Source organism: Austrofundulus limnaeus, unplaced genomic scaffold (genome assembly GCF_001266775.1).
Source record: "Austrofundulus limnaeus strain Quisiro unplaced genomic scaffold, Austrofundulus_limnaeus-1.0 Scaffold57, whole genome shotgun sequence".
Lineage (NCBI taxonomy): Eukaryota > Metazoa > Chordata > Actinopteri > Cyprinodontiformes > Rivulidae > Austrofundulus > Austrofundulus limnaeus.
In genome coordinates, this window is record NW_013952459.1 from 213371 (window position 1) to 235870 (window position 22500).

Consider the following 22500-nt stretch of genomic DNA (forward strand, 5'->3'; position numbering starts at 1 on the left):
CAAAAGGGGGTCCAACCCGTTACTAGCGTGGTGTACCTAATAAAGTGGCCAGTGAGTGTATATGGTGTGAATGCCACGAAGAATTGAGGCAGTTCTGAAGGCAAAAGGGGGTCCAACCCGTTACTAGCGTGGTGTACCTAATAAAGTGGCCAGTGAGTGTATATGGTGTGAATGCCACGAAGAATTGAGGCAGTTCTGAAGGCAAAAGGGGGTCCAACCCGTTACTAGCGTGGTGTACCTAATAAAGTGGCCGGTGAGTGTATATGACCAGTGTTAAAAGCTTCAAGTATACTGATTAGAGAATACAAAAGAATGTTTAAAAAAGGCATTTTCATCTTATCTATTCATTAAGTAATTTCAAAGTAAGAGCAAAAGGAGCTGAACTGATTATTCAGGGATTATCGCTTTATTTTGAAAATCCATTGCCTTATTCTTCAAATCTTTTATTTAAAATATTTTTCCTCTCTTAGCTGTGCTAGTTTAAAGTGTTGTTGCTCTTTGAATAGATAACGTCACCTTTGTCTGAGGAGCACGATTTGAAGACAGTTTCTGCAGTGATGTTTATTAAATAAATAAGAAAACAGGTTAGAAACGCCATTGTTTAACTTTTAATGTGCATGTCATCTTTAAGTTTTATGTTATTGTTTTATAAATCATTTTCATAGCCAATAAAGTGTCAACATGGTATCTTTTTCCTGGAAAGCTTTTTATCTGCTTGTTTGAGTGCTTTTGTTTTTCCTAAAGTGTGTTGTTTTTTTATTTCGTTGTGCTTGTCATGTTGTCTTTTGTTGTCCTGCTTGACATTTAGAACCTGTCGTTAAGAACTCCCTAAACGAGGCTTTTTTAAAATCTACAAGGTTTTGATAGTGAAGGAACTTTTTGCGAGTCTTTGTTTATACCTCCTCCATCTTCATCGTTTCTCTCCTGCGTGTCTATTTGCAGCTCGTCTTCCTCACTTTCAGAGGCGTCTCCGAACTCTTTCCCGTACTGCGCTTCGATCTGCTGCAGCTCCTTCTCCAGTTCAGACATGGCTGCCCAGCTCTGCTCCTGGTACTCCTCTGCCAGCCTGGGGTTAAAAGCGGAGCTCGGTGAGTAGCAGAACGACGCAGAGAAGAGCTGCGTCAGTTTGAACGCTCTGCTTACTTGGCCTGTTTCAGCTTCTGCTGCCGCCTCGTCTCCTCGATCTTCCTGACCTTCTCGGCGTTCTGCTCCTCCACCAGCTTCCTGTGGGCCTGCACGCGGCGGTCGCGCTTGCGGACGAACGCCACCAGCTGGCGCACGAGCTCGTTGCGCTCTTTCCGAGCTTTGTCCCTGGTCTTCTTGTTCTCCTTCTCCATGGCCCTCTTCTCCCAGCGGTTGGAGGCTTGCCTCGTGTCATATTCCTCCTTCCAAGCAAAGTTTTTGCGAGTGCAAAAGCTCTGCCAGTGGGCGTAAAACTCGTGCACTACCTATGACACAGAAACAGGTGTTGGGTAAAAACACACAAGGTGCCGTCTCGACTGGGATTTCTCATCATAATTTGCATAACTGACTTCTGTCCAAACCTCGGTTTGACACGGAGATGGACATTTTAAGAGCGTCTGGAGCTTACCATATCATAATCACTCTGCGAGTCTCCAAAGGGAGGAAACTCCTCTTCCTCTTCCTCGTCGTCCATCCTGCGGTGCTCCATCTCCTCCTTAACAATGGACTCAAAAAGATTCCTGTAAACTGTGTAAAAGCCCTGGGGAGAGAAAATGAAAGGAACAGCAAATTAGAAAATCAGCGTTCTGAGAGGCACCAAGAATTTCCTTTCCCACAGTTTAATGGCGCTGCCAGCCTAAACATGGGCTGAAATCACAGATGAGTTACAGACTGAAAATCACACTTTTATGCTGAAAAACGGCTTTGTTCCACAACAATGAAATCACCTTCAGCTATACACAAAATACATGTGACCCACGTGATGTAACTGGACTCCATGTTTGCTCACAGAGTCATGAGCTTCACCCTTAATGTTTACGTTGTAGTGGACATCATACGGGCCCATCCTTCCCAAATTAACATGACGGTGTATTCAAAGGGATCACAAACATAAATTAAAGTCTGAGCATTCCTTGAAGGAACACATTTCGCTCACTGCTTTTTATGCCAGAGTTTCAGACTGTTACGTTGAGAAATAACTGAGGTGGAGTCAATTTGGTCAAACCTGGAAAATAATCTGATGGGATATCATGAGACTGCCAGCTACTATCCTGTCACATTCCTGCTCATCTGTAAAATAGCCTGAGTTATAGCCTGTTTTTAAAGTCGGTTATCTGTGACAGCCATCTTGAATTGTGTAGTCTCCAAAGGCACATTTTATGATTGCTTATTGCACATTCCATTACAATTTGGCAAACTTTGTCCACTTTTAGCTTTCAGCGATGGGCAATAATCAAAGCAGAAAGTTTCACTCGAGACTGAAAACAAAAGGACTTCTGCTTTGAATATTGGCTCGGGCCTTATTGTGTGGCATTTGCATGTTTTTCCTGTGTCTCCGTGTGTTCCCTCTTCAGCTTATTCTCACGGTACGAAAACAATACAGGTGTGAATGTGAGCATGCGAGGCTGTTAAAGTCATTTGTCTTCATGTTAGCCCCGTGATGAACTGGAAGCCTGCCAAATTCTGCCTAAGATGCTTTTGAAAACAAAGATTTTCCAAAACCAACAGACATCTTTCAAAGCATGACTCGCCCCCTGCTGGTCATTATGGAGAATACAGGTTGGTGGCATTTTTAACGTTTCCCAAACTTCATTAGACCCAAAGGCTAAAAGCAAATCTGAGATATTTCTGTTGGAAGCACTTGTGGGGATTTAGTCTTCCAGTTCTGCATCCCAAGTATATCCTGAGTGAGGAGTGTTATTGGTTTCATTGTCCTGTTTGATTGTGAGACTTTTTCCAAACTAAAAATGACACTAAATGATTTCTTATGTGAGCTTTATGCTGCAGTGACTATAAAAACTATTTACAGTTAAGTCCATATCTATTTGGACAGATAGACAGCATTTTCTTAATTTTGGTTCTGTAAATAACCACAATGAATTTTGAAGTTCAGACTTGGAAGAGCAACTTTGAAGTAGGGGTGTAATGATAAATAAAACTCTCCAGACGAGACGAGACAAGATTTTAATATTAGTTTCAAGAAAACTTCCAAGATCAATTTTATGCTGCAAAAGCCTTTTATTCTGTGTTTTAACGGTTTTTATTTATTACAAAATCAACTGATATCTTCCTTTTTCTGATTTCTTGAATCTCCTTAGACCTTTAGAACAGTGCTTTAATCATGCATGGCCTTCCAACATCATATAAAATAAATGACATTCATGCAGAACTTTCCAAAAACTGAATACACTCACCGGCCACTTTATTAGGTACACCACGCTAGTAACGGGTTGGACCCCCTTTTGCCTTCAGAACTGCCTCAATTCTTCGTGGCATAGATTCAACAAGGTGCTGGAAGCATTCCTCAGAGATTTTGGTCCATATTGACATGATGGCATCACACAGTTGCCGCAGATTTGTCGGCTGCACATCCATGATGCGAATCTTCCGTTCCACCACATCCCAAAGATGCTCTATTGGATTGAGATCTGGTGACTGTGGAGGCCATTTGAGTACAGTGAACTCATTGTCATGTTCAAGAAACCAATTTGAGATGATTCCAGCTTTATGACATGGCGCATTATCCRGCTGAAAGTAGCCATCAGATGTTGGGTACATTGTGGTCATAAAGGGATGGACATGGTCAGCAACAATACTCAGGTAGGCTGTGGCATTGCAACGATGATCAATTGGTACCAAGGGGCCCAAAGTGTGCCAAGAAAAGATTCCCCACACCATGACACCACCACCACCAGCCCGAACCGTTGATACAAGGCAGGATGGATCCATGCTTTCATGTTGTTGATGCCAAATTCTGACCCTACCATCCGAATGTCGCAGCAGAAATCGAGACTCATCAGACCAGGCAACGTTTTTCCAATCTTCTCTTGTCCAATTTCGATGAGCTTGTGCAAATTGTAGCCTCAGTTTCCTGTTCTTAGCTGAAAGGAGTGGCACCCGGTGTGGTCTTCTGCTGCTGAAGCCCATCTGCCTCAAAGTTCGACGTACTGTGCGTTCAGAGATGCTCTTCTGCCTACCTTGGTTGTAACGGGTGGTTATTTGAGTCACTGTTGCCTTTCTATCAGCTCGAACCAGTCTGCCCATTCTCCTCTGACCTCTGGCATCAACAAGGCATTTCCGCCCACAGGACTGCCGCTCACTGGATGCTTTTTCTTTTTCGGACCATTCTCTGTAAACCCTAGAGATGGTTGTGCGTGAAAATCCCAGTAGATCAGCAGTTTCTGAAATASTCAGACCAGCCCTTCTGGCACCAACAACCATGCCACGTTCAAAGGCACTCAAATCACCTTTCTTCCCCATACTGATGCTCGGTTTGAACWGCAGGAGATTGTCTTGACCATGTCTACATGCCTAAATGCACTGAGTTGCCGCCATATGATTGGCTGATTAGAAATTAAGTGTTAACGAGCAGTTGGACAGGTGTACCTAATAAAGTGGCCGGTGAGTGTAAATATAAAACTAAATAAGTATTTATTCCTTCTCTTTATGATCTTTGCATGTCTTTGCTTATTCTATGACATTCAAACTTACCAAAAAAAATCAACATAAATTAAAAACAAAATAAGTAATTATTATTTTTTCCTTTATGAACATCTATCAGACTTCTCTCTAGGGCTCTGGTCGGACCGCTTTCGGAAGGGGAGGGGCTCACCGCACCAATCGCAGAGGAAAGGAGGAGAAAGGAGATAAGTGCTTGGAAAGGGCTGTCGCCAAAGCTTCTTAAAGTCTCCAAAAACACTGGGAAAAGTCAATAGATTTGTTGCTAGAGGGGTCTAAAAATTTGCTAGATCTAGTGACAAAGTCGCTAAGTTAGCAACATTGTTAGCGAGATAACAGTTACCTCTCAACGAGAGATATCGCGGGACTTTAATATCACAAGATTTCATACAAAGAGATCTTGTTACACCCCTAATACTGAACCACACAGATGATCATTAAAGTTGATTCTGTTTGGGTTTTGATACGAGGCAAACGTCCATGTGTCGTGCTGACGTGTAGGGAACCGGTGGCTAAACACGGAGAGTAACCAGAGCCACGCAGGTAGTTTAGCTGCGGTCTAAGATTTTCACCCACCTCCTCACCGGAGGTTGAGCGGGTCTGAGCCTTCAAGCCGCTGGCTCAGGGCGCTGAATCAGCGATGCATGGAACCGCTGCTGCCGAGGCAACATGTTAAAGTGATGTTAGCAGCATCGTCGCTAACATGGGCTAATGTTCAAAGCAGTAACAAACTTTCTCGCAAAGCTCGGTCTCGCTGCAGGGGCGTGTCTCTGAGTAGTAAGTTTTTATACCCGAACACGGGAGCTGTGGTGTAAGCATGTACTAAATGACAAACGTAACATTTTAACCAACAGGAAAATTCAACTGCAGTAGCCACCATTTAACCCATAGAGGGCAGCACTAAGACAGTTTTTAGACAAAATAGTGCAGAATTAAATAAAATTACAAGAAAAAGTCAAAATGTGTACAAAAGTATAAAGATATTAGCCTTAAAGTGGGCCTACTATGGAGGTCTTAGCACAAGTTAGGATCCATCTGTGGGCTATACAAAACATGTTCATTTGATTTATTTCACAAAATGAATCTCAAATAATGAAATTTCACCTTTTCAGTTCTTCCTGTTCTTCAGCTCTCAGAAGTTGCTATGGAAACCTGCCTCCCCTATCCGTTTGTTTACTTTAGCTCCACCCCCCGACATGGTAGAAGTTTCCAAAGTGAAATTATTTTCACAAACTACACCTTTCTTTGGCAATATTGTTAGAACACTGTCATCAAAGATAAAAATAAAATCAATCCAGGCATCTCTGTTCTCTGTGGCTGCTGTAAAAACAGAACAACCATCGTCTTCTGAGGAAGTGGGCGGAGCTTCACCTTGACTTGCCTCGTGAGGAGCAGGACTCTGGTTTAGGTCGCTAGGTGACTGTTATTGTGACGTCAGAATAACGTGCTTTGAGAAATACCATGTTTCCAGATACCTAAAAATACATGTAATTACAGCTAAAACTAAAACGGCTGCGTGCATCTTGTTGGTGTTTGGACTGCTTCTCTAAGCAGTAGAGACACAAAAATAAGTTTAAAAACATGAAAAAGGTGAGTTTTCCATAAAAGGCCCACTTTAAGGCACAAGTTGCACATGTTAAAGGAGCCGAACTACTTCCATTCATCCAATTTTAAAGTGGTAACCCTCAAATAAAAGCTGAAAGTCTGGACTTTATGTCCATGTTTATTATATAACTATAACTTGAATATGTTTCAGTAAACAGGTACTAAACTTTGTGTCAGTGTTCAAATAGATATGGATCCAACTAAAACCTCCAGCAGAGGCATCAAGTCCTTGTTATTATTTCTCATTGTTGTATTTAGTTTAGTTATCCGTAATCCAAAATAAAGTAATTAAACCTTCCTTACTTTGAAATCACAACATGCAAAGAGCCTAAAATTCAACATTTTTTTTTCCACAGATGATTCATAGTCTTCCATCACGCTTTCATCCCTTTATTAATTTTCCTGTGCAGTCATCCAACAACAGGCTGGCCCAGTTAATTGTCTTTGTTGTTCTACAGTTAACAAATGACTGTCCTTTAGGAATCAGAGAGAAAAAAACGTTCAAACCGTGAGCCATTTGAGCTGAAGCTCTTCTTTCATCAGCGTCACTTTGTTTTGTCTACTGAGGATAAACGGACACTAAAACCAGCTGAGCAGCTGAAATGAATGCCTTCAGGCAAGAATTCCAGCAAGGTTGTTTTCTTTTCCTTCTTTTTCTCCACTTTAAATAAGACGGTTGCGTAATACAAAACATTACTCCTGCAGCCACGGCTACAAGTACACAAACCTTCTCGTCATCGCCGTATCCGGAGTAACAGGTGACTGTGAAGTACTGCAGCAGGTCGACGCTGTCGTCTTCATAATCCCCACTCAGCCCTCCTTTCAGCAGAGCCTCTCGGTGATTGTCGTACCTGGCGAGCAGAAAAAAAAGAGAGACAGAAACATTGATGAGACTTGGAGAACTGCTGCTGGTGAATGCTGTATTATCTGGGAGGAGATGGGTACACACCAGGCTCTCTCCTGCGGATCGCTCAGGACATCATAAGCTGCTTGGATCAGCTTAAACTGCTCCGCGGCCTCCTCCGCGTTTTCCAAGTTTTTGTCTTAAAAAAAAAGCCATAAAGTGACGCAAGCAAAACATTGTTGGGTCTTGGAAAAGATGGATCACACGTTGAGGCACAGATGAAGAGAAAAATGTGAGAAATTAAAGTCGCACAAATTTCAAGCAACTTGTAGCTGCTGCTGACTTGTTCTGTATTTTGTTTTATTTCGTAACTTTTCTTTTACTTAAACAGACTTACTTGTGATTACCTGAAACGGGGCTACACTTGACAGAATTGTAAAATAAAAAAATTAAAAATAAAAATAGCACAAGGTGTGTTTCTACTTTTACAGGAACCTGGGTCTTTTGTGAGAACTTTTTTTACAACACTTCATATTTTATGTAACTACACAAATCGGAGAAAAAGCAGAGTTCTGAGACAGAAGTTATACTCCAGAAAGCAATGGTGGAAAGGAAGTATTTAATTTAATTTAAATTTTTTTAACCGTGTCCTGTCCGGCAATGTTAAACTCAGAATTAATGTCTGAGTGCCAGGGTGAGGCCCAAAGGTTTTACTTTCACAAGTGCAGAATAATGGCTTTCACCACCATGATCCACTTGATATTTAAACTTTATTAGAAATTACTGATGATGCAGATGATCCAGGAGAAGGGGCAGCCCAGGACTCAACCACACACAGACACAAACACGCGTTCCCACCCTCATATTCACACCCACTCATTCAATGTAAACACACAAAATGGACGCTATATTCCACACACACTCGCCACACACACTCAATACTCCCAGGTCCAGGAAACGCACCCACCCCCTGCTGGGGGCATCCAGACCTAGGAGGTAGTGGTCATTTCGGGGTGGAAAGGACGGAGCAGACAGCCAAACCTCAGCATGGAAGTATTTTTTTTTAAGATGACCACGTACCTTTGAGGAGAAGCTTATGATAAAAACAGCTCTAATTAGCCAAACACTTTCTGCATTTTATTTTACAGTCACAACTCAAGCTGTAAAACAACCTGTTTGACTTTGCTTCTACTTTAAAGGATCCTCTAGCCTCGGTGCTTTTGTAACAAGAAATCATTTTGATTTTTAAAAAAGTAAATCAACAAATCTGGCACTATTAAATATATCTAAGAACAGATAAAGCACAAGATAGAATCATTGGCTTGCAAAACAGATTACTGATATGCAAAAAATATCAGTAAAGTCGTGGGAGCTCAGTATGATCCCATTGAAAAACAGTGGAATCAAAATTAATTTCAAGAGATTAGTGAATTATCTCTGCCCCTGATCAGTTCAGCCATCCAGAACTAAACTACCGTAAACATTCACCTCAAATCAATCAAAAATCTCCAAGAGTGAAGGAGGAAAGAAACAAATCAAGGCTGTCAGCAAATTCTCTCGTGATTCGACTTTAGCTAACACATATGGCCTTAAATTATTCAAAGTTACAGATAAAAGGGTAAAGGTTATGTGGTAGTATGAGAGCCATCCCTGACATGTATTAAAGCTTCTCGCAAAATGTGGCTGTGGCAGATAAATGCACAAAAACTGTAACAGTTTCCCCTTAAATTACAATAAGCAGAGAGCCTGAACAGGGCAGCAGGTGATAAAAGCACAATAAATTGGCGGACCCCTCCTCTGGCCTAACAGTTTTATCCTGTCAAGTCCCAAACTTGTGCTTTGTCTGCATTTTTAATTTCTGTGAGCTATTTAGGGTTAGTAGTAGCTCATAAACATAAAACCAATCTTTGTTTTTGAGTAATTGAGATAAAAATGTAAATATATTTGATTTCAACCCCCTGAATAAGGACAATTAGTCTAAAAACAAAATCCTTGTCTAAAGATAAAATCCTCAACATTAGGATGCCGTGTCTCAGGAGGTTATATGCATACTATTTGTCTATATAAATTTAGGAGAGGACAAGCACAATCAGAGTAATGATAGGACTACACTTCAGGTAAAAGTAAAATCTACCACAAATTTTGTTTCTAAAATTGCCTATGTATATTAGAAGGTGATTCCCAAACTACAAATGTAGTTGTAAAAATGAAATAAAACAAATAAATTTGACAAATCTAAAATTATGTTCTGTTTTTGACTTTGTGCCCCCACCACATTAAAACATTTCTGGAGGTGCCACTGTGGCTGATATCCATTTCAGCAATGTTAGGCTCTTAATTTGTCCTTTACAATTTAGATAAATCGCTTAATAATGTAAATTATTTAGGACAGAAAACTGAATTTATGATCTTTGAGTCTAATGCAGCCAAAAAAAAAAAAAAAAAAAAAAAAACGTAAGATCATATAATTTATTCTCAGTAATCTATTATCTATTGACCAGGTTGTTATCAAAAACAGTTTTAAAATAACTTTTACCTCATCCGGTCAAGGAACTGAAGGAAACTGGTGTGTTATAATAACACATTGGCAGGGTACAATTGATTATCTCATGTTAAGCTAATGCTTTAACAACCACTACTCACCTGGATGCCATTTCAAAGCCAATTTCCTATAAGCTTTCTTCAGATCATCATCTCCAGCGTCCCGTTTCACGCTCAACACTTCATAGTGACACTTCATCTTTTTCTAAAGCGGACACTAGAAGTGAACAACAGAAGAATTCACGTTTTCAGACTAGTTTAGTTAGCTTAGCAGCTAGCAACCGGCACAATCTCACTATAAAAACACTGTATCATCTTATATGTTGACGATCGTTTCATCATATTTAGCGATTTCTAATATATTTAAATCTGTAAACTGTTATTATTATTATTATTATTTTGCTCACAAAGAACCTTAAAGTAAGCACACACACACACAGACGTGTTGGTTTTTTGTCGCATGCCGCTTAATCTCGCGAGACTTCAGGCTCTCGCTTAAAAAAGGAAAAACTTTCACTGCAGCTCTTTACCGCCCTCTAGTGTTAGATTTGAATACCGACGTGTTTTCAAAGATTTACATCGTGATTAAAGTCAATTACAGTTTAGAGATATTATCAGGAAATGCCTCATCTTATATGAAGCTAAAACCAACCAATTCCCTCGTAATTTATTTTTTTCTTATTTTCTTTAAAACATTATCAGATTTGTTGCCTCATCTTTTTTTGTTTGTTTATTTAACCTGCATGAGTTTCTTTTCTTCAGTTGTTATTTAATGTCTGCATTAGTACTTGTTGTTCTGCTTTCTGACAATGTTGACAACACTTATTTTCTCAACATGTTGCTTTCTTTGTATGCAGATGTATATCCTTATTAGAAAGACAGTACAACCTCAAAACATTCTTACAAAATCTAATACATCGCACACAACACCATCTTAAAATGTTTACTTTTTCTTTGGTGTTCATTATTGATACCAGGAAAATGTCATGAAGAAAGGTTTATAGTTCTGTGCAAATATTTTTATCCACTCTTTAATTATTTTCTTCTTCTCTCTACTTTTGTTTCAAAGTTGCAGTAAAAATGTTTTTGTATTTCTGTTGATCTGGGTTTGAACAGATTATTATTTTTAATTTAAATCAAATAAAAACTTGAAGGAATGTCAGATCTTTTTTTTATGTTGTGCATGCACACGAGTCACTAATTATTACTTTCATCTACTTAATCATTGCATGTGAACTGTGAATTGTTCCATTTACCATACTTTCCGAAAATGAGCTTAGTATTTCCAACTTTCTTTTGCAACTCTACTGCTAAGAGGGTGCACAGGCAAAATAATTGGTAATAGGCCATTACACTCCAGTGGAAGTTGGTCACTGGAGAGCGCTTTTGGGACAGAACAAATATAAAAACGAAATAACCAAATAAAATGTTTAGTACGCCATAAAACAACACACACACACACACAAGAAAATGTTTAGTAGACATATCTATATATGTTTTAGATGTGCAACATACTTTCTATATAGGAATTAATGGACAAACTTTCATTTTACTCATGATCAATGTCAAGTCACTTCTGGTTCACACCAGGGTGCAGAAATTTTTATAAATTCAAAAATACAACAGGGCATAATTCACACACAAAGATATACAGTTTAACATAAATCTGAGTAGAAATTGAGTCATAGAACAATGCAATAAAGAGAAAAATAAAACAATAACAGAACATGCTCAATAATTAAATAAAATAGACAAACCTGTTACTTTTTGAAAGTAAATGTGAATGAATTTGAAGTAAATCTGTCGTTTAAATTTGTTTGAATTTTACGTTTTACAAAAAATTCTAATTCAACTTTGTTACTGTAGTTAGTTAGTTGTTGCTTGTTGGTTGCAGTATTACCTCCTCGCCACCAGGATCGCTGTTTATTCTATTGTCTAAAGCAAATCTCGCGTAATCTCAACCAGTCGCGCGAGATTTGTTTTCACTCGCAATCAACTATGGCGGCATCCAAAAGAAAACGTGGAGGACAGGGATCTTTTCAACAAAACGCAAAAAAGGGTAAATTTGTGGTAGATGATCGCGGAAGTCAAACAGAAGCCGAGCAAAAGACGAAAAATGAAGTTACAGTCCCAGCACCAGTTTCTAAGGTGAGTGTTTCGGCTTGTTTTTAGCTAATTTGTTAAGTAGCTCAAAGTAAATACAGTAGTGTTGTTAAATTGTTTTTTGTTGCTGGTTAATATTCTTTAAAACATAAGGGACGGTCGTTTGATAGGATGCTAGATTATGTGAGGAGTGAGAACTATGAAAGAGGATTAGGGCCACTGGAAAAATAAAATAATTTTGGCTTTTAATCTCGGAAGAATGTCATAATTCTAAGATTAAAATCAGAATTCTTTGAACAAAGTCAGAATTTTGACATAGTCATAAATATTTTTGTTCCAGTGGCCCTAATACTGTCTCATATGTTGCTCAAAGTAACACTAGAATTAATTTTATTTACTTCCTCTACTTTGCGAAAACGTTTCATGGAAAAAAGCAGCGCTATACTCTGATAGGACTGCATCAAGAACCATCAACCTAATCTAACTACATGTGCAAGAATTTTTTGGGGGGAATCCTTTGCGAAACACCACAATATGGAGTTATATCTAGTTAGGTGTACCTGTCAGAAATTTAAAATTTTCATAAACACCCAGTGTTTCCCATTAATACTCACATTCTTCGAGTGCTTTTTGCGTTTCAACTGTACTGTTGTTGCAGTGATGACATTTGATTTATTGTGCAGTACTTTTACTATTAGCAAACAAGAATGAAAGTGAAATAAAAAATGAAATGTCTTGAGATGATACGGTTTAATGAAAGTTGTTTTGTATTACTCAACACGTATTTTGTAATTAATATATCATCTTGGTATCGTCAATACTTTATCCTGAACAGGGCAAATGGACCAACAAGGAAAGGGTTCTCATCTTTTCTTCAAGAGGAATAAACTTCAGAACAAGACACTTGATGCAGGACCTGAGGACCATGATGCCTCATTCAAAAGCTGGTTCGTGTCACACACTGTTCAGTTGCCTTCTCAACACTGACAATTACTGTTTCATTGAATTATAACATTATATTTCTAGATACAAAAATGGACAGGAAGGACAAATTATTTGTTGTCAATGAGGTGAGTTTGTTTTAACTTTAGGTGTCATTTTGTATAATCACCTGCTTCAAAGCAGAACTTAAGATCAGTGTCATTTTGCAGGTTTGCGAGATCAAAAACTGCAACAAATGCATCTTTTTTGAGGCCAAGAAAAAGCAGGACTTGTACATGTGGTGAGTGTTTTATCAGTATTTGTGTCATCTAACTGAGTTGGCTTTAGGACGGTTGGAAAGCAGTAGAAATTAAAAAAAGTTGTTTTTCTGTAGGATCTCTAACAGTCCTCATGGACCTTCTGCTAAGTTTCTGGTGCAGAACAGTAAGTTGTTTCTCCTTCGTGCCTTAGACAAAAAGGATAGCTGCCTTGTTACAGGTAGACAAGTTATTTGTCTTTTCCACAGTTCATACACTGGCTGAGCTCAAAATGACAGGAAACTGCCTGAAAGGATCCAGACCGCTGCTCTCGTTTGACCCTGTGAGTATTAAACAGCCTTAAAACCTGAGAGAGTTCAATAAAAGTTGTCAGTTTGTTATATCATTGATTGAGTGTCAGGGGACAGTCGTCTGCTCCAAATAGGAACAAAAACACATTTCGAGCTGCTAACCTTTGACATAAGTTTTTTTTACTGTGTGACTTGAGTAATAATTATGGATTTAATGAGTCAGCAATCATTTCTTTATTTCTTCACACAGAAATTTGATGCTGAGCCCCAGTATGCTGTACTGAAGGAGCTCTTCATTCAGGTATGTTTTGAACCGACCAAGTGTGAAATGAGGAATATTAGAAAAACATACAATATCTTTATTGAGAAATAAACATTCTTCTGTAAGAAAAGCCTGATTAAATGCACAGAAAACCAAGTTAGTTCCCAGTTAAAAAGGTTTATTCTTCAGCTCATGCTCAGAGTTACTGTGTGTGTGAGCCTGCACCAAACAAAACAATGGCTTCTCTGTCCTAGGTCTGTCATGATAACAAATTTGACTGGACGATGAATTGTCTCAGAAATAATTGCGATACACGATAATATTGTTACATTAAAACTATCATCCTCATTTTAATCTATTGTGTGATTAATTGGTTTATTCTTTATTGTGACAGGCCTACTCTCTCCTGCTGTTGGTTATGCTAAAACCAAAAAATGTGTCCCTACAAACCAAAACATTTAATGTAACATCCTGGTCACACCCCTGGTGACGGTATCTTTAACATCAGCACGCTCAGCTACTTTACTCCATTTAATTGACCACATATCTGGTAAACAGGATGTGAGTGTTTGGTACTTGAAATATATAAAAGAAAAAAATCTATTTGTACTTGTTGACATTGGCTTGATAAATGATTCATCTATTGTTCTGCTCAAGCACAACATTTCCAGACAGATTACCGAGCATGTTGACAACATGGCATTTGGCACAAGGTTAAACCTTTTAGGTGTATTGACTTATTTTTGTTTTCAGTTTAAAAAAAACCACAAGTTTTGCTTGTTGCAGACATTTTCCACTCCCCGCTACCATCCTAAGAGTCAGCCTTTTGTGGACCACGTCTTCACATTCTCCATCACTGACAACAGAATATGGTTTAGAAACTACCAGGTAATGTTTCCTCAGACTTCATCGGTTTAAGGCTTCAATTATAAGTTTAAGTGAAGTTGTTGGTGCTCATGTTTTTTCAAATGCTGTTTTGTATAAGAACTCCTCTGTTCACTCTTTGCATGTACAGATAATGGAGGAGGATGCTTCGCTGGTGGAGATCGGTCCTCGATTTGTTCTCAACCTCATTAAGATCTTCCATGGAAGCTTTGGAGGGCCCACACTGTTTGAAAACCCACACTTCCGGTCCCCTAACTTGGTAAAAATCTTGTTTTGAATTTCTAAACTGGTTTCCACAGTCGAGCCTACTTACTGCCTGTTACATCTGGCCTTTTTTTTTTTTTTTTTTGACATGGTGGCATTTGTGACAACATGTAATGAACATGATTTTTATCTGCTGACACTAAAAAGTATGACTGGAAGAAGATGTCTGATTAGAAAGCAGCCCTTTACACTCTACCTTCTGCATTACTGTATAGTCTTGTAGATCAGGGGTGGGCAATCCTGGTCAAGAGCCACAGCCCTGAATGTTTTACTATTTTCCCTGCTCCAACACTCTTGATACAGTCATTGAATTTCTGAAGTTCTTCAGAAGCCTGATAAACACCCATGCATTCAAATCCGGTGTGTTGGAGCAGAGAAACAAGTAAAACATGCAGGGCTGCGGACCTCGAGGACCAGGATTGCCCACCCCTGATGTAGATCATAAATTCAAGCACAACATTTTAAAACAAGTATCCACTGTCCCTAATTTTTCTGCCTTTACAGCACCGGCGCGATCTGCGGCTATCGGCAGCAGCCAAAGTGCGCGAGAAGCAGCTGGTGAAGGATCTAAAGAAAGTAAAGAAGACAGAAGTGCATGAAAACAAGGACGATGATGTTACAGCAGATGTCTTCCTCACGCCGGCTGAGGAGAAGCCTGTTCACATTCAGACAGAGGCGCCGGAGCCAAAGCTGGTGAAGAAGAAGAGAAGCAAACCTTTCAAAAGGCAGAGGATGCAGAGGGCTCGAAAATAACCGAATGGACTGGATTTACTTGAATGGATGACTTCTGCTGGCCATAATTTATCTCATGTTTTCTGTCCCATATTATGAGTTTCTGGTTGGCTTCTCTGAACACACTTTGTTCTTAGAGAAATGTTTGTCTCATCATGATATGACTGGTGATTTCTATTTCCACGTGACAAATGTGCAGATGGTTACAAAACTTCAATATTAATTACCAAACCTTTTAATAAAAGTTAATGCTTAAAAATTTGAGTTTTGGTAGTTTTGTACTTCATGGGGAAATGAAATACTCAAAAGTGCTTCAGGTCTTATTGTGTGCAAATACTTCAAAACAGACATAAACACTTGTAAATTACAGAACCGGATCACCAGATTACCAGTAATTTACACAGTCTAGAAGTTATAAATATGAATGTAGTAAAAACGTTTTATCAAATGAGTGTCTACGAAACAAAGATTCTTGTTTAGAATTATAATAAACTGGTCAATGCTCTTTATGAATCATTTCAAATGTTCTGTTATATTTTATTACAAAACTGATCACTTTAATCTTTAAAAGTGCTCTTAACTTTTTACATACAATAAAAGTTTCTAGTTTGTCTTGGTAATCCAAAGGCAAATGGGAGCACTGCATTGATGCAGTAAATGAGGCGAGGCAGAAAGACCGCTGTTGACTTAATGAGAAGGGAAAAAAGTTCATTTCAGGAGTGGATGTTGATGTTTTCCCAGGGTTAGAAAAGTAAAAACTTGTAGAAAAAGAAGCCTGCGTTACAAAAGAGGGACAAGATCACGTTAGCAACTGAACAAGCCCCTATAAATCTTCATCCACCTCTTCATCGGGACAGCAGAAAAACTCCACGAAGCAGATATGCCCGTCGTCGTTTCGGACCAGGTACTGCAACGAGAGGACACCCCTGTTGTCTGTCCTCACGGAGACTTTACAGGACAGAGCCAAGGCTTTGGTGGACGGCTTCAGTAAGGACATCTTATATCTGTTAGAGAAAATCAGTGAAGCAGATGCTGTACTGCAGCTCTATAAACAGAAAATAACCAGCAAACAACAGTCCATGAATAGCAGCAAAGAGGTGTGAATAATATCACGATTATATCTATTTTTTAATAGACTCACTGATTCTACAAATCCGTTTTTTATTTCACAAAACCTTGCACTAAACCTAAATAAAGTTAATGGATGAAAACCATAACTGATTAGTACTGGTATCAACTGTAATACGTTTCAGAAACCAAACCATTTTTTCTAAGAGGCAGCAAAGATGCTAAACTTGTATTTCACCTTGTGGACACACTAAAACTGGTTTCACTGCAGTGACTGAACTGCTCATCTGATGATCGGGCTCACCTGTTGGTTTGCGTCTCGGCGCACCGGAACAGCTCCATCATATCTGAATCTTTGTTGTAATCATAATGGGCACTTCCAGAGTTCCCAAATGTAGACAACCTGGAGAGTTGGACAGAACAAGAATCCCTCCATAAGAAAACAAAGAAAACTCAAAAATCCAGTGTGGAACAAGTTTCAAGTGAGTTGCAAGCATTAAAGCGACAAACCAGGAAATAAAACACAAACCTGAAGAGCACCATCATGCCATTTCTTCTCCTAAAAACCATTGCTTGTTGTAGTTGCACTGTCATTTTTAAGTACAAATGCCAAATCAGCGACCGGTCCTGCCACTTTGGATGTTGCAGTTACGTTGCAGTCGATGACGTGACCTGTGCTGTACCGATTCTCCAATTTTTGTACTCTTGTAACCTGCGCCCACTGAATACACACTTCATAGGAGGGACAGTGCAAGTATCGGGACACCCTTTAACTCAGGGGTCTCCAACCCTTTTTTTCCTTAAGAGCTACTTTCACAAAATTAAATAGTCTGAGAGCTACTTTTTGCAACATTTAATTTTAAACTTAAACCATTGGAATAAGCTTGTTTTGCACCAAAAACTTTGCCTTAAATTCACATGAAACCATCACAGAGAACACTGATTTTACATAATTGGGCTTTTTGTGATTATCCATTCATATTAAAGTGTATTTCACACTAATAACTTTGGATTTAACTGCAACAGATTTGTGCACAAATAACGTCAGGTGACGGGTCTCTGATTTTTTTGCTGCATTTTTTTTTCCCAGCGAGAAGAAACCCCCTGCAATGCTCACCTGAAATATGGCTGGTTGGGCGACATGGTGATCTGTAGCACCTCACTGGTCATGTCCAGGTCAGAGAAGGCTTCTTTCAGACTCTCTGACTGCAGGATCACCTTCGAAAAACACAGATTTCATTTAGAACGTAAACTATTCTCTTGATAATATTTTAAAGGGGTTAATTAGTGTTTTCCTAATGTACAGCACTTTTACAGAGTCATTAGTGAACCTTGTTTGTGACATTGCTGCTGCAAAAATCAAAATCAATCGGTTCTTCTGGTTCTTCGGTGTTAATCTTGCAAACAGTCACTACACCGCCCTCCTCCAGGAATAATGTCAGAGGGTAACCATACCCCCTGTAGCACATCCGCAAGGCTGTTGATATTCCTACATATGAGTCAGAGAAAACAGGTCAACGTTTGGTTCAGGTTTGAATTTTCGCTCACTTAAACGTTGAGTTTAATTTCCGTTTTACCCGCTACTATGCTCCCTCCGAAGATATTCAAGCAGTCGAGCAGAACGGTGAGGTTTACTTGAAAAGCGATCAAATCCTCTTTTATGGTGAATTCTTGGAAAATATCTGCCTAAAATAAACCAGAGCTTTTGCTACGAGTTCAAACTCAAGTCTTTATTTTTGTGCTGCTCTCCAAAACAACAGAGGACAAACACACCTGGATGAAGGCATTGGCTTGCACACATTTGCAGTCCTCCACGGTGACCTTCAGCCCGTTGGGCGTCACAGTGAAGATGGCGTGGTCCTTAAAGCTGATAGCCTTTAGTAAGTTGGAAAGATTGCGGGCGTTGTCCAAAGTGGCCACTAAAACGTACTGTTCATCCTCGCCTTGAGACTGTGTGGACAGAGGCATCGTAGAACTGAAAGAGAAAAGTTTGAGGCTCTTAAAAGTATCTGTGTATGTTTTTGTGATAAAACATGAACAGACGAGACCACGAGACAAGACTTTATTAATGAAAGAGGAAAGCACAGTTATGTTTTCAGCCTTTAAGGTTGTTACGGTGTACGCATTTACACTGTTAGCTTTGATTCGAATGGGCCTAGATTCAATTTGTGTTATTTGTTTAGTTATGTGTTATTTAGTTTTCATGTCTTTTCATTTTGGGACACTTTGTCATCATTTTACATTTACTGTGTGTGTCTTTGTTCACATCAAACCAGCCTTTACTTCTTTAGAATATTTTTTTATTGGTCTGAAAATCTCTGGTATATTTTGGTCAAACCGATGTCCTTTCCTGCCAGGGTTGTCCCTTAGTTTGTCCTGTCCCAGATTTTATGTGTTGCTATTAAAAACCAGTGACAGCCCACTAAAACTTATTGAGGTTTGTACTCAATACCCATCAGTTTTTAATTGGTGTTGTGCCTTTCTTTAAAAAAAAAAACTTGTCACTATGCTATATGTTTGCGTCTTTCATCAGTCTTTCTTTGGTCCTTTCAATCATTTTATTTATTTATTTCTTTGCTTTGACAATATAGCATGACAGTTTTTGAGTCTCCTTAAAGGAACAAGAACATAACACAAAGTCAATTTTCATGTGCAACACAAACACAAACGAGTTAGTTGTTTAATTCTGCATCTTAAACATAAGTAACTAATATGAATGTTTCACTTTAGCTTGGATACTAAAGAAGGTCATGAAAAAAACAGTATGCACCATGTTATTGTTGGCTAGGCACACAAAGCTAGGCACAGCTTCGGTGGTACAGAGTGAAATGTTTGTTTGTGTATTTATGCTAAGTGGATTCTTCTGAATAAAATGCTTCGAAATATAATCAGAAAATCTTGCCATCGTTAGTCAGCCACTCACAAATTTGAGACCCACCTACCGCGGCGATCGTGTGTTTTGAAGATGTGCGCTCTGTTTCGGACCACTTCCGCTTACGTCTTCTTCCCCGGAAGTTGTACTTTAGTTGGTACGTAACGTTCCCGAGGCAGTTCTGCGAGTCAGAACACCTTAATAGAAAGTAATACATTTCTTTTCTGCTTCAGTACTGTCTGACATTGTCGCTATTTTGTGACCTGTTGTATTAAGGTAAGAATGTTGCTTAGAAGATGTTTAGGTTTTTCACCAGTCGTTGTTACCGCTAGCCGGGAGCTAGCTCTTGGCTAGTCGTCAGGTTTAGAGCTGATTTGTTATCAGCAGTAAATGTACGTATGAGCAGCAATGATCCTGCTTGTTTAATTATCCAGTGTTAGAAATTATTAACTGTAAAACGTATTTTTTTTGTTTACCAAACGGTCTTAAGTCGATAGACCTGGCTGGTCAGAGTTTGATCTTAAAATTAGCTTATAGTACTTAGGGCTTTTTAGACCTAGTTAGTGCTCATTTCCATTACGACTCCCCCAGAGCTTTGGACACAGTGTTGTGAACGTTATTGCTCTTTTAGTGGTGAGGATTTTTAACATTTTGGTAATGACAAAAGTTAGTCAACACTGCTGATAGAGATCCACAGAAGTCAGTTCTTGGCCCTATTTGTTTGATTTGTTTACCGTCCCTCTTGTGTTTATCTATAGACAGCACTACACATGCTGACACTTTTTTATAATGCTGGTAAATCTAATTCTCACAGTAACATTTAATCATGTAAAATTAGGATCTAATTTAGTACATCCTTGACACAAAATACTGGTTCTACAAGAATTTATTGCACCTAAATTTAGGACAGAAGTGAGATTGGTTTGATATGTCCAGAGTTTTTAAAAATGCCTTTAATTGCATACATTTAATTAATTTATTATTATTATTATTATTATTATTATTATTATTATTATTATTATTTTACTTTTCGGTTTGTCAAAACATCTTAGCATGTCAAAAGCTTGATTGTGTAAGAATTGAATCATTTTATTTTCTGATTTGTACAGCAGCATTTAATTCAAATAATAATGAAAATAAACACTCTTTTGATCTGTTAATTACAGGCTTCAAAACATTGTGTACTTTGATAAGAACTGTAAAAGCCTGAAAATAATTACTAGAAGTGTATGTTATGCTATTATATATATATATATATATACATACATACATTACATACAACAGCTAGGCTAGACTTAGCTATGGCTATTCAGTAACTGTTCTATTGAAGAAATCCTGTGTGGTGCAGCATCAGCCACCTTTCAATCTGCTGTCTAATGCTAAGTTCTTAGGACTTGTGAAAATGCATGTAATAGTTCAGTTTTGTCTATTTAAAGAGTTGTCTTAATAAAAATAGGTTATTTAGAAATGTTATATATATGTATATATTCTCTGTTTTTCTGTTTCAGACAGCCTATCTAAGCCATAGCCATGGTGTGCATTCCCTGCATTGTGATTCCTGTCCTGTTGTGGGTCTACAAGAGGTTCCTGGAGCCTATCATCTATCCTTTCATTTCACCCATCATTAACACCTTCTGGACCAAAAAAGCAGTCCAGGATACAAGCCCCAGTGATCAGAAAGTCAGCGAAAAAAGTAACGAAACACACAAGGTAAGCAAATGACCAATAATGTTTCAGCATTTAATTTGTGTTTAAAATTAATCCTTTGTTGCCGTTGTTCTAAGTTTTTTACATGTATATATATTTTTTCTGGGTATCTTTCAGCCTGAAAGCAACAGTGAGGCCACTGCAAATGGAGCTACTGTCGTAGCAGATAAGAAGACAGACTGAACACTTTGAATGTTCCCACTAAAACAAAGATTGTGTAAATATTTCCGTGATATTAAATAGTAAAACTAACATTTTTAGTCTTCTTCAAATTATATGCTTTTGAAAAAAGTCAGATGTTGTTTGAGGTGTGATTTAATTTTTTTTTAATTCTAATTATTTGTACATTATCCTTGTCAAATAAATGAATTGCAAATAATATTGAGTTGCAATTAAGTGAATTGCAAGCACTTTAATGAAAAAATTAAAGACAATCTTCAAATACATACTTATTTCTGACCAACTTGAATGCTGTTTTGTTTAGTTTAAGAGAACACTTTAAGAGCATACTCCTCAGAGAAGTGTAATATAATATAGATAGAAATTAAAGTAGAATCATTAAGTATATTTTTGTGAAAGCTTCGAGTAAAGAGTAATTTGGGAGTTGTATTACCTTTTCTGGTCCTGTGTGAGTATATTTAAGAAAAAAACTAGTTTTGTGGTCAAACTGGTTTAAAGTATCAAATTGTACAAACATTTGTTTGAAATGAGCTCAAGTGGCTTGTAAAAGTTTGACTGTTGTTCACTGAAAGGAATATTTTTGTACTCTTAACAGAAAAGTAATAGTTACAATTGCATTTAGAATAACAAATAAAAATAAATTAAAGCACTTTCTTGGAAAATGTCTTTGTATCATAATGTATTGTTTATTTTTCAGTGTGTAGAAACTAATTTGGGATGTAACAGAAATTACAGAATAATATTGGTTGCATACATTTTTTTTTTTCATTCGATGCAGACAGTGTTTGTGGGCACCAGTTCTGGCTTTCTCAGTCCAGTACATGACCAGTAGTGGTCCCGTTCGTTTCCAGTGAGCCGGCTTATAACCCAGCTAGAAGGGATGTCAGTTTGTGAGAAAAGAGCTTCCTTTTTTTATAAGTTTAACATATTTGCTTTTGAGAGAGTGTGCCATCTCAAACCAAGTGCAACCTGCTAGAAAGAGCTAAGTTTATTCTATCGATAACAACTGACGTCCTTCTGAAAGGCTGAATGTAATGTGGTGCAAACTCCGCCTTCCCGCCGTGATGATTTTTCAGCCGGTCAGTAAATGGTGTGGACCCATCGCGTCAAACGATGCGTTCAAGTCGTCATCACGCAATGGGTGGCGACGTGGAAAACATGGAGGACGGTAGTACGTAGAGTAAACTTAGCTGTCTGAATTACAGCCGTATTTCACGTATTTGCCCTGTTTTGAGTTAAACCCGACAAACAACCTAGAGAAAATTTATATTTAGTTTAGAAACAGTTGTACTTTAAAGGAACCGAGA

The 22500-nt window shown here is 38.4% G+C and overlaps 5 protein-coding genes across 8 annotated transcripts in view; 3 read left to right on the forward strand and 2 right to left on the reverse strand.

Annotated features, from left to right (window-relative positions):
* The window catches only part of dnajc21 (DnaJ heat shock protein family (Hsp40) member C21), a gene marked incomplete in the record, with an annotated part of 18240 nt that extends 8152 nt beyond the window's left edge, over window positions 1-10088 (reverse strand). Inside the window, 6 exon segments of the mRNA XM_014009319.1 lie at window positions 900-1066; window positions 1144-1448; window positions 1592-1723; window positions 6974-7097; window positions 7196-7289; window positions 9734-10088. Of these exon segments, the coding sequence (XP_013864773.1) occupies window positions 900-1066; window positions 1144-1448; window positions 1592-1723; window positions 6974-7097; window positions 7196-7289; window positions 9734-9830 (919 nt within the window).
* A 1524-nt stretch (window positions 10089-11612) lies between these two features.
* On the forward strand, window positions 11613-15630 carry bxdc2 (brix domain containing 2). The gene is made up of 10 exons (XM_014009320.1): window positions 11613-11779; window positions 12570-12681; window positions 12761-12804; window positions 12886-12956; window positions 13050-13099; window positions 13182-13255; window positions 13474-13524; window positions 14272-14373; window positions 14501-14629; window positions 15139-15630. Exons 1-10 carry the CDS (start codon window positions 11630-11632, stop codon window positions 15385-15387), a joined length of 1032 nt encoding a protein of 343 aa, XP_013864774.1. The 5' UTR covers window positions 11613-11629; the 3' UTR covers window positions 15388-15630.
* A 247-nt stretch (window positions 15631-15877) lies between these two features.
* rad1 (RAD1 homolog (S. pombe)) lies at window positions 15878-19439 on the reverse strand. 3 transcript variants are annotated; one of them, XM_014009322.1, is made up of 7 exons: window positions 19373-19439; window positions 18208-18409; window positions 18012-18120; window positions 17766-17923; window positions 17552-17652; window positions 16739-16837; window positions 15878-16370 (listed from the first exon to the last, which is right to left on the reverse strand). In XM_014009322.1, exons 2-7 carry the CDS (start codon window positions 18400-18402, stop codon window positions 16190-16192), a joined length of 843 nt encoding a protein of 280 aa, XP_013864776.1. In that variant the 5' UTR covers window positions 18403-18409; window positions 19373-19439; the 3' UTR covers window positions 15878-16189. The 3 variants fall into 3 exon arrangements, with proteins under 3 accessions (XP_013864776.1, XP_013864775.1, XP_013864777.1); XM_014009321.1 differs by having other exon boundaries at window positions 19377-19432; XM_014009323.1 differs by having other exon boundaries at window positions 19358-19381.
* Window positions 19440-19441: 2 nt separating this feature from the next.
* On the forward strand, window positions 19442-21855 carry c21h18orf32 (chromosome 21 C18orf32 homolog). 2 transcript variants are annotated; one of them, XM_014009325.1, is made up of 3 exons: window positions 19442-19463; window positions 20815-21016; window positions 21131-21855. In XM_014009325.1, exons 2-3 carry the CDS (start codon window positions 20837-20839, stop codon window positions 21194-21196), a joined length of 246 nt encoding a protein of 81 aa, XP_013864779.1. In that variant the 5' UTR covers window positions 19442-19463; window positions 20815-20836; the 3' UTR covers window positions 21197-21855. The 2 variants fall into 2 exon arrangements, with proteins under 2 accessions (XP_013864779.1, XP_013864778.1); XM_014009324.1 differs by lacking the exon at window positions 19442-19463 and adding an exon at window positions 19470-19582.
* A 463-nt stretch (window positions 21856-22318) lies between these two features.
* Window positions 22319-22500, forward strand: part of dym (dymeclin) — a gene marked incomplete in the record, with an annotated part of 65935 nt that continues 65753 nt past the window's right edge. Inside the window, 1 exon segment of the mRNA XM_014009326.1 lies at window positions 22319-22500. This exon segment is cut by the window's right edge and continues 41 nt beyond it.

What these genes read in the sequence shown, in the direction of transcription:
- c21h18orf32 (XM_014009325.1), top strand. Translation starts at nt 20,837, where the DNA reads ATGGTGTGCATTCCCTGCATTGTGATTCCTGTCCTGTTGTGGGTCTAC. An exon ending in AAAGTAACGAAACACACAAG is followed by an intron (nt 21,017 to 21,130) that starts GTAAGCAAATGA and finishes GGTATCTTTCAG; the next exon opens with CCTGAAAGCAACAGTGAGGC.
- bxdc2 (XM_014009320.1), top strand. Translation starts at nt 11,630, where the DNA reads ATGGCGGCATCCAAAAGAAAACGTGGAGGACAGGGATCTTTTCAACAA. An exon ending in CGCTGCTCTCGTTTGACCCT is followed by an intron (nt 13,256 to 13,473) that starts GTGAGTATTAAA and finishes TTCTTCACACAG; the next exon opens with AAATTTGATGCTGAGCCCCA. An exon ending in ACTTCCGGTCCCCTAACTTG is followed by an intron (nt 14,630 to 15,138) that starts GTAAAAATCTTG and finishes CTGCCTTTACAG; the next exon opens with CACCGGCGCGATCTGCGGCT.
- rad1 (XM_014009322.1), bottom strand. Translation starts at nt 18,402, where the DNA reads ATGCCTCTGTCCACACAGTCTCAAGGCGAGGATGAACAGTACGTTTTA. An exon ending in CGGAGGGAGCATAGTAGCGG is followed by an intron (nt 17,924 to 18,011) that starts GTAAAACGGAAA and finishes ACTCATATGTAG; the next exon opens with GAATATCAACAGCCTTGCGG. An exon ending in CCCAACCAGCCATATTTCAG is followed by an intron (nt 16,838 to 17,551) that starts GTGAGCATTGCA and finishes CCAACTCTCCAG; the next exon opens with GTTGTCTACATTTGGGAACT.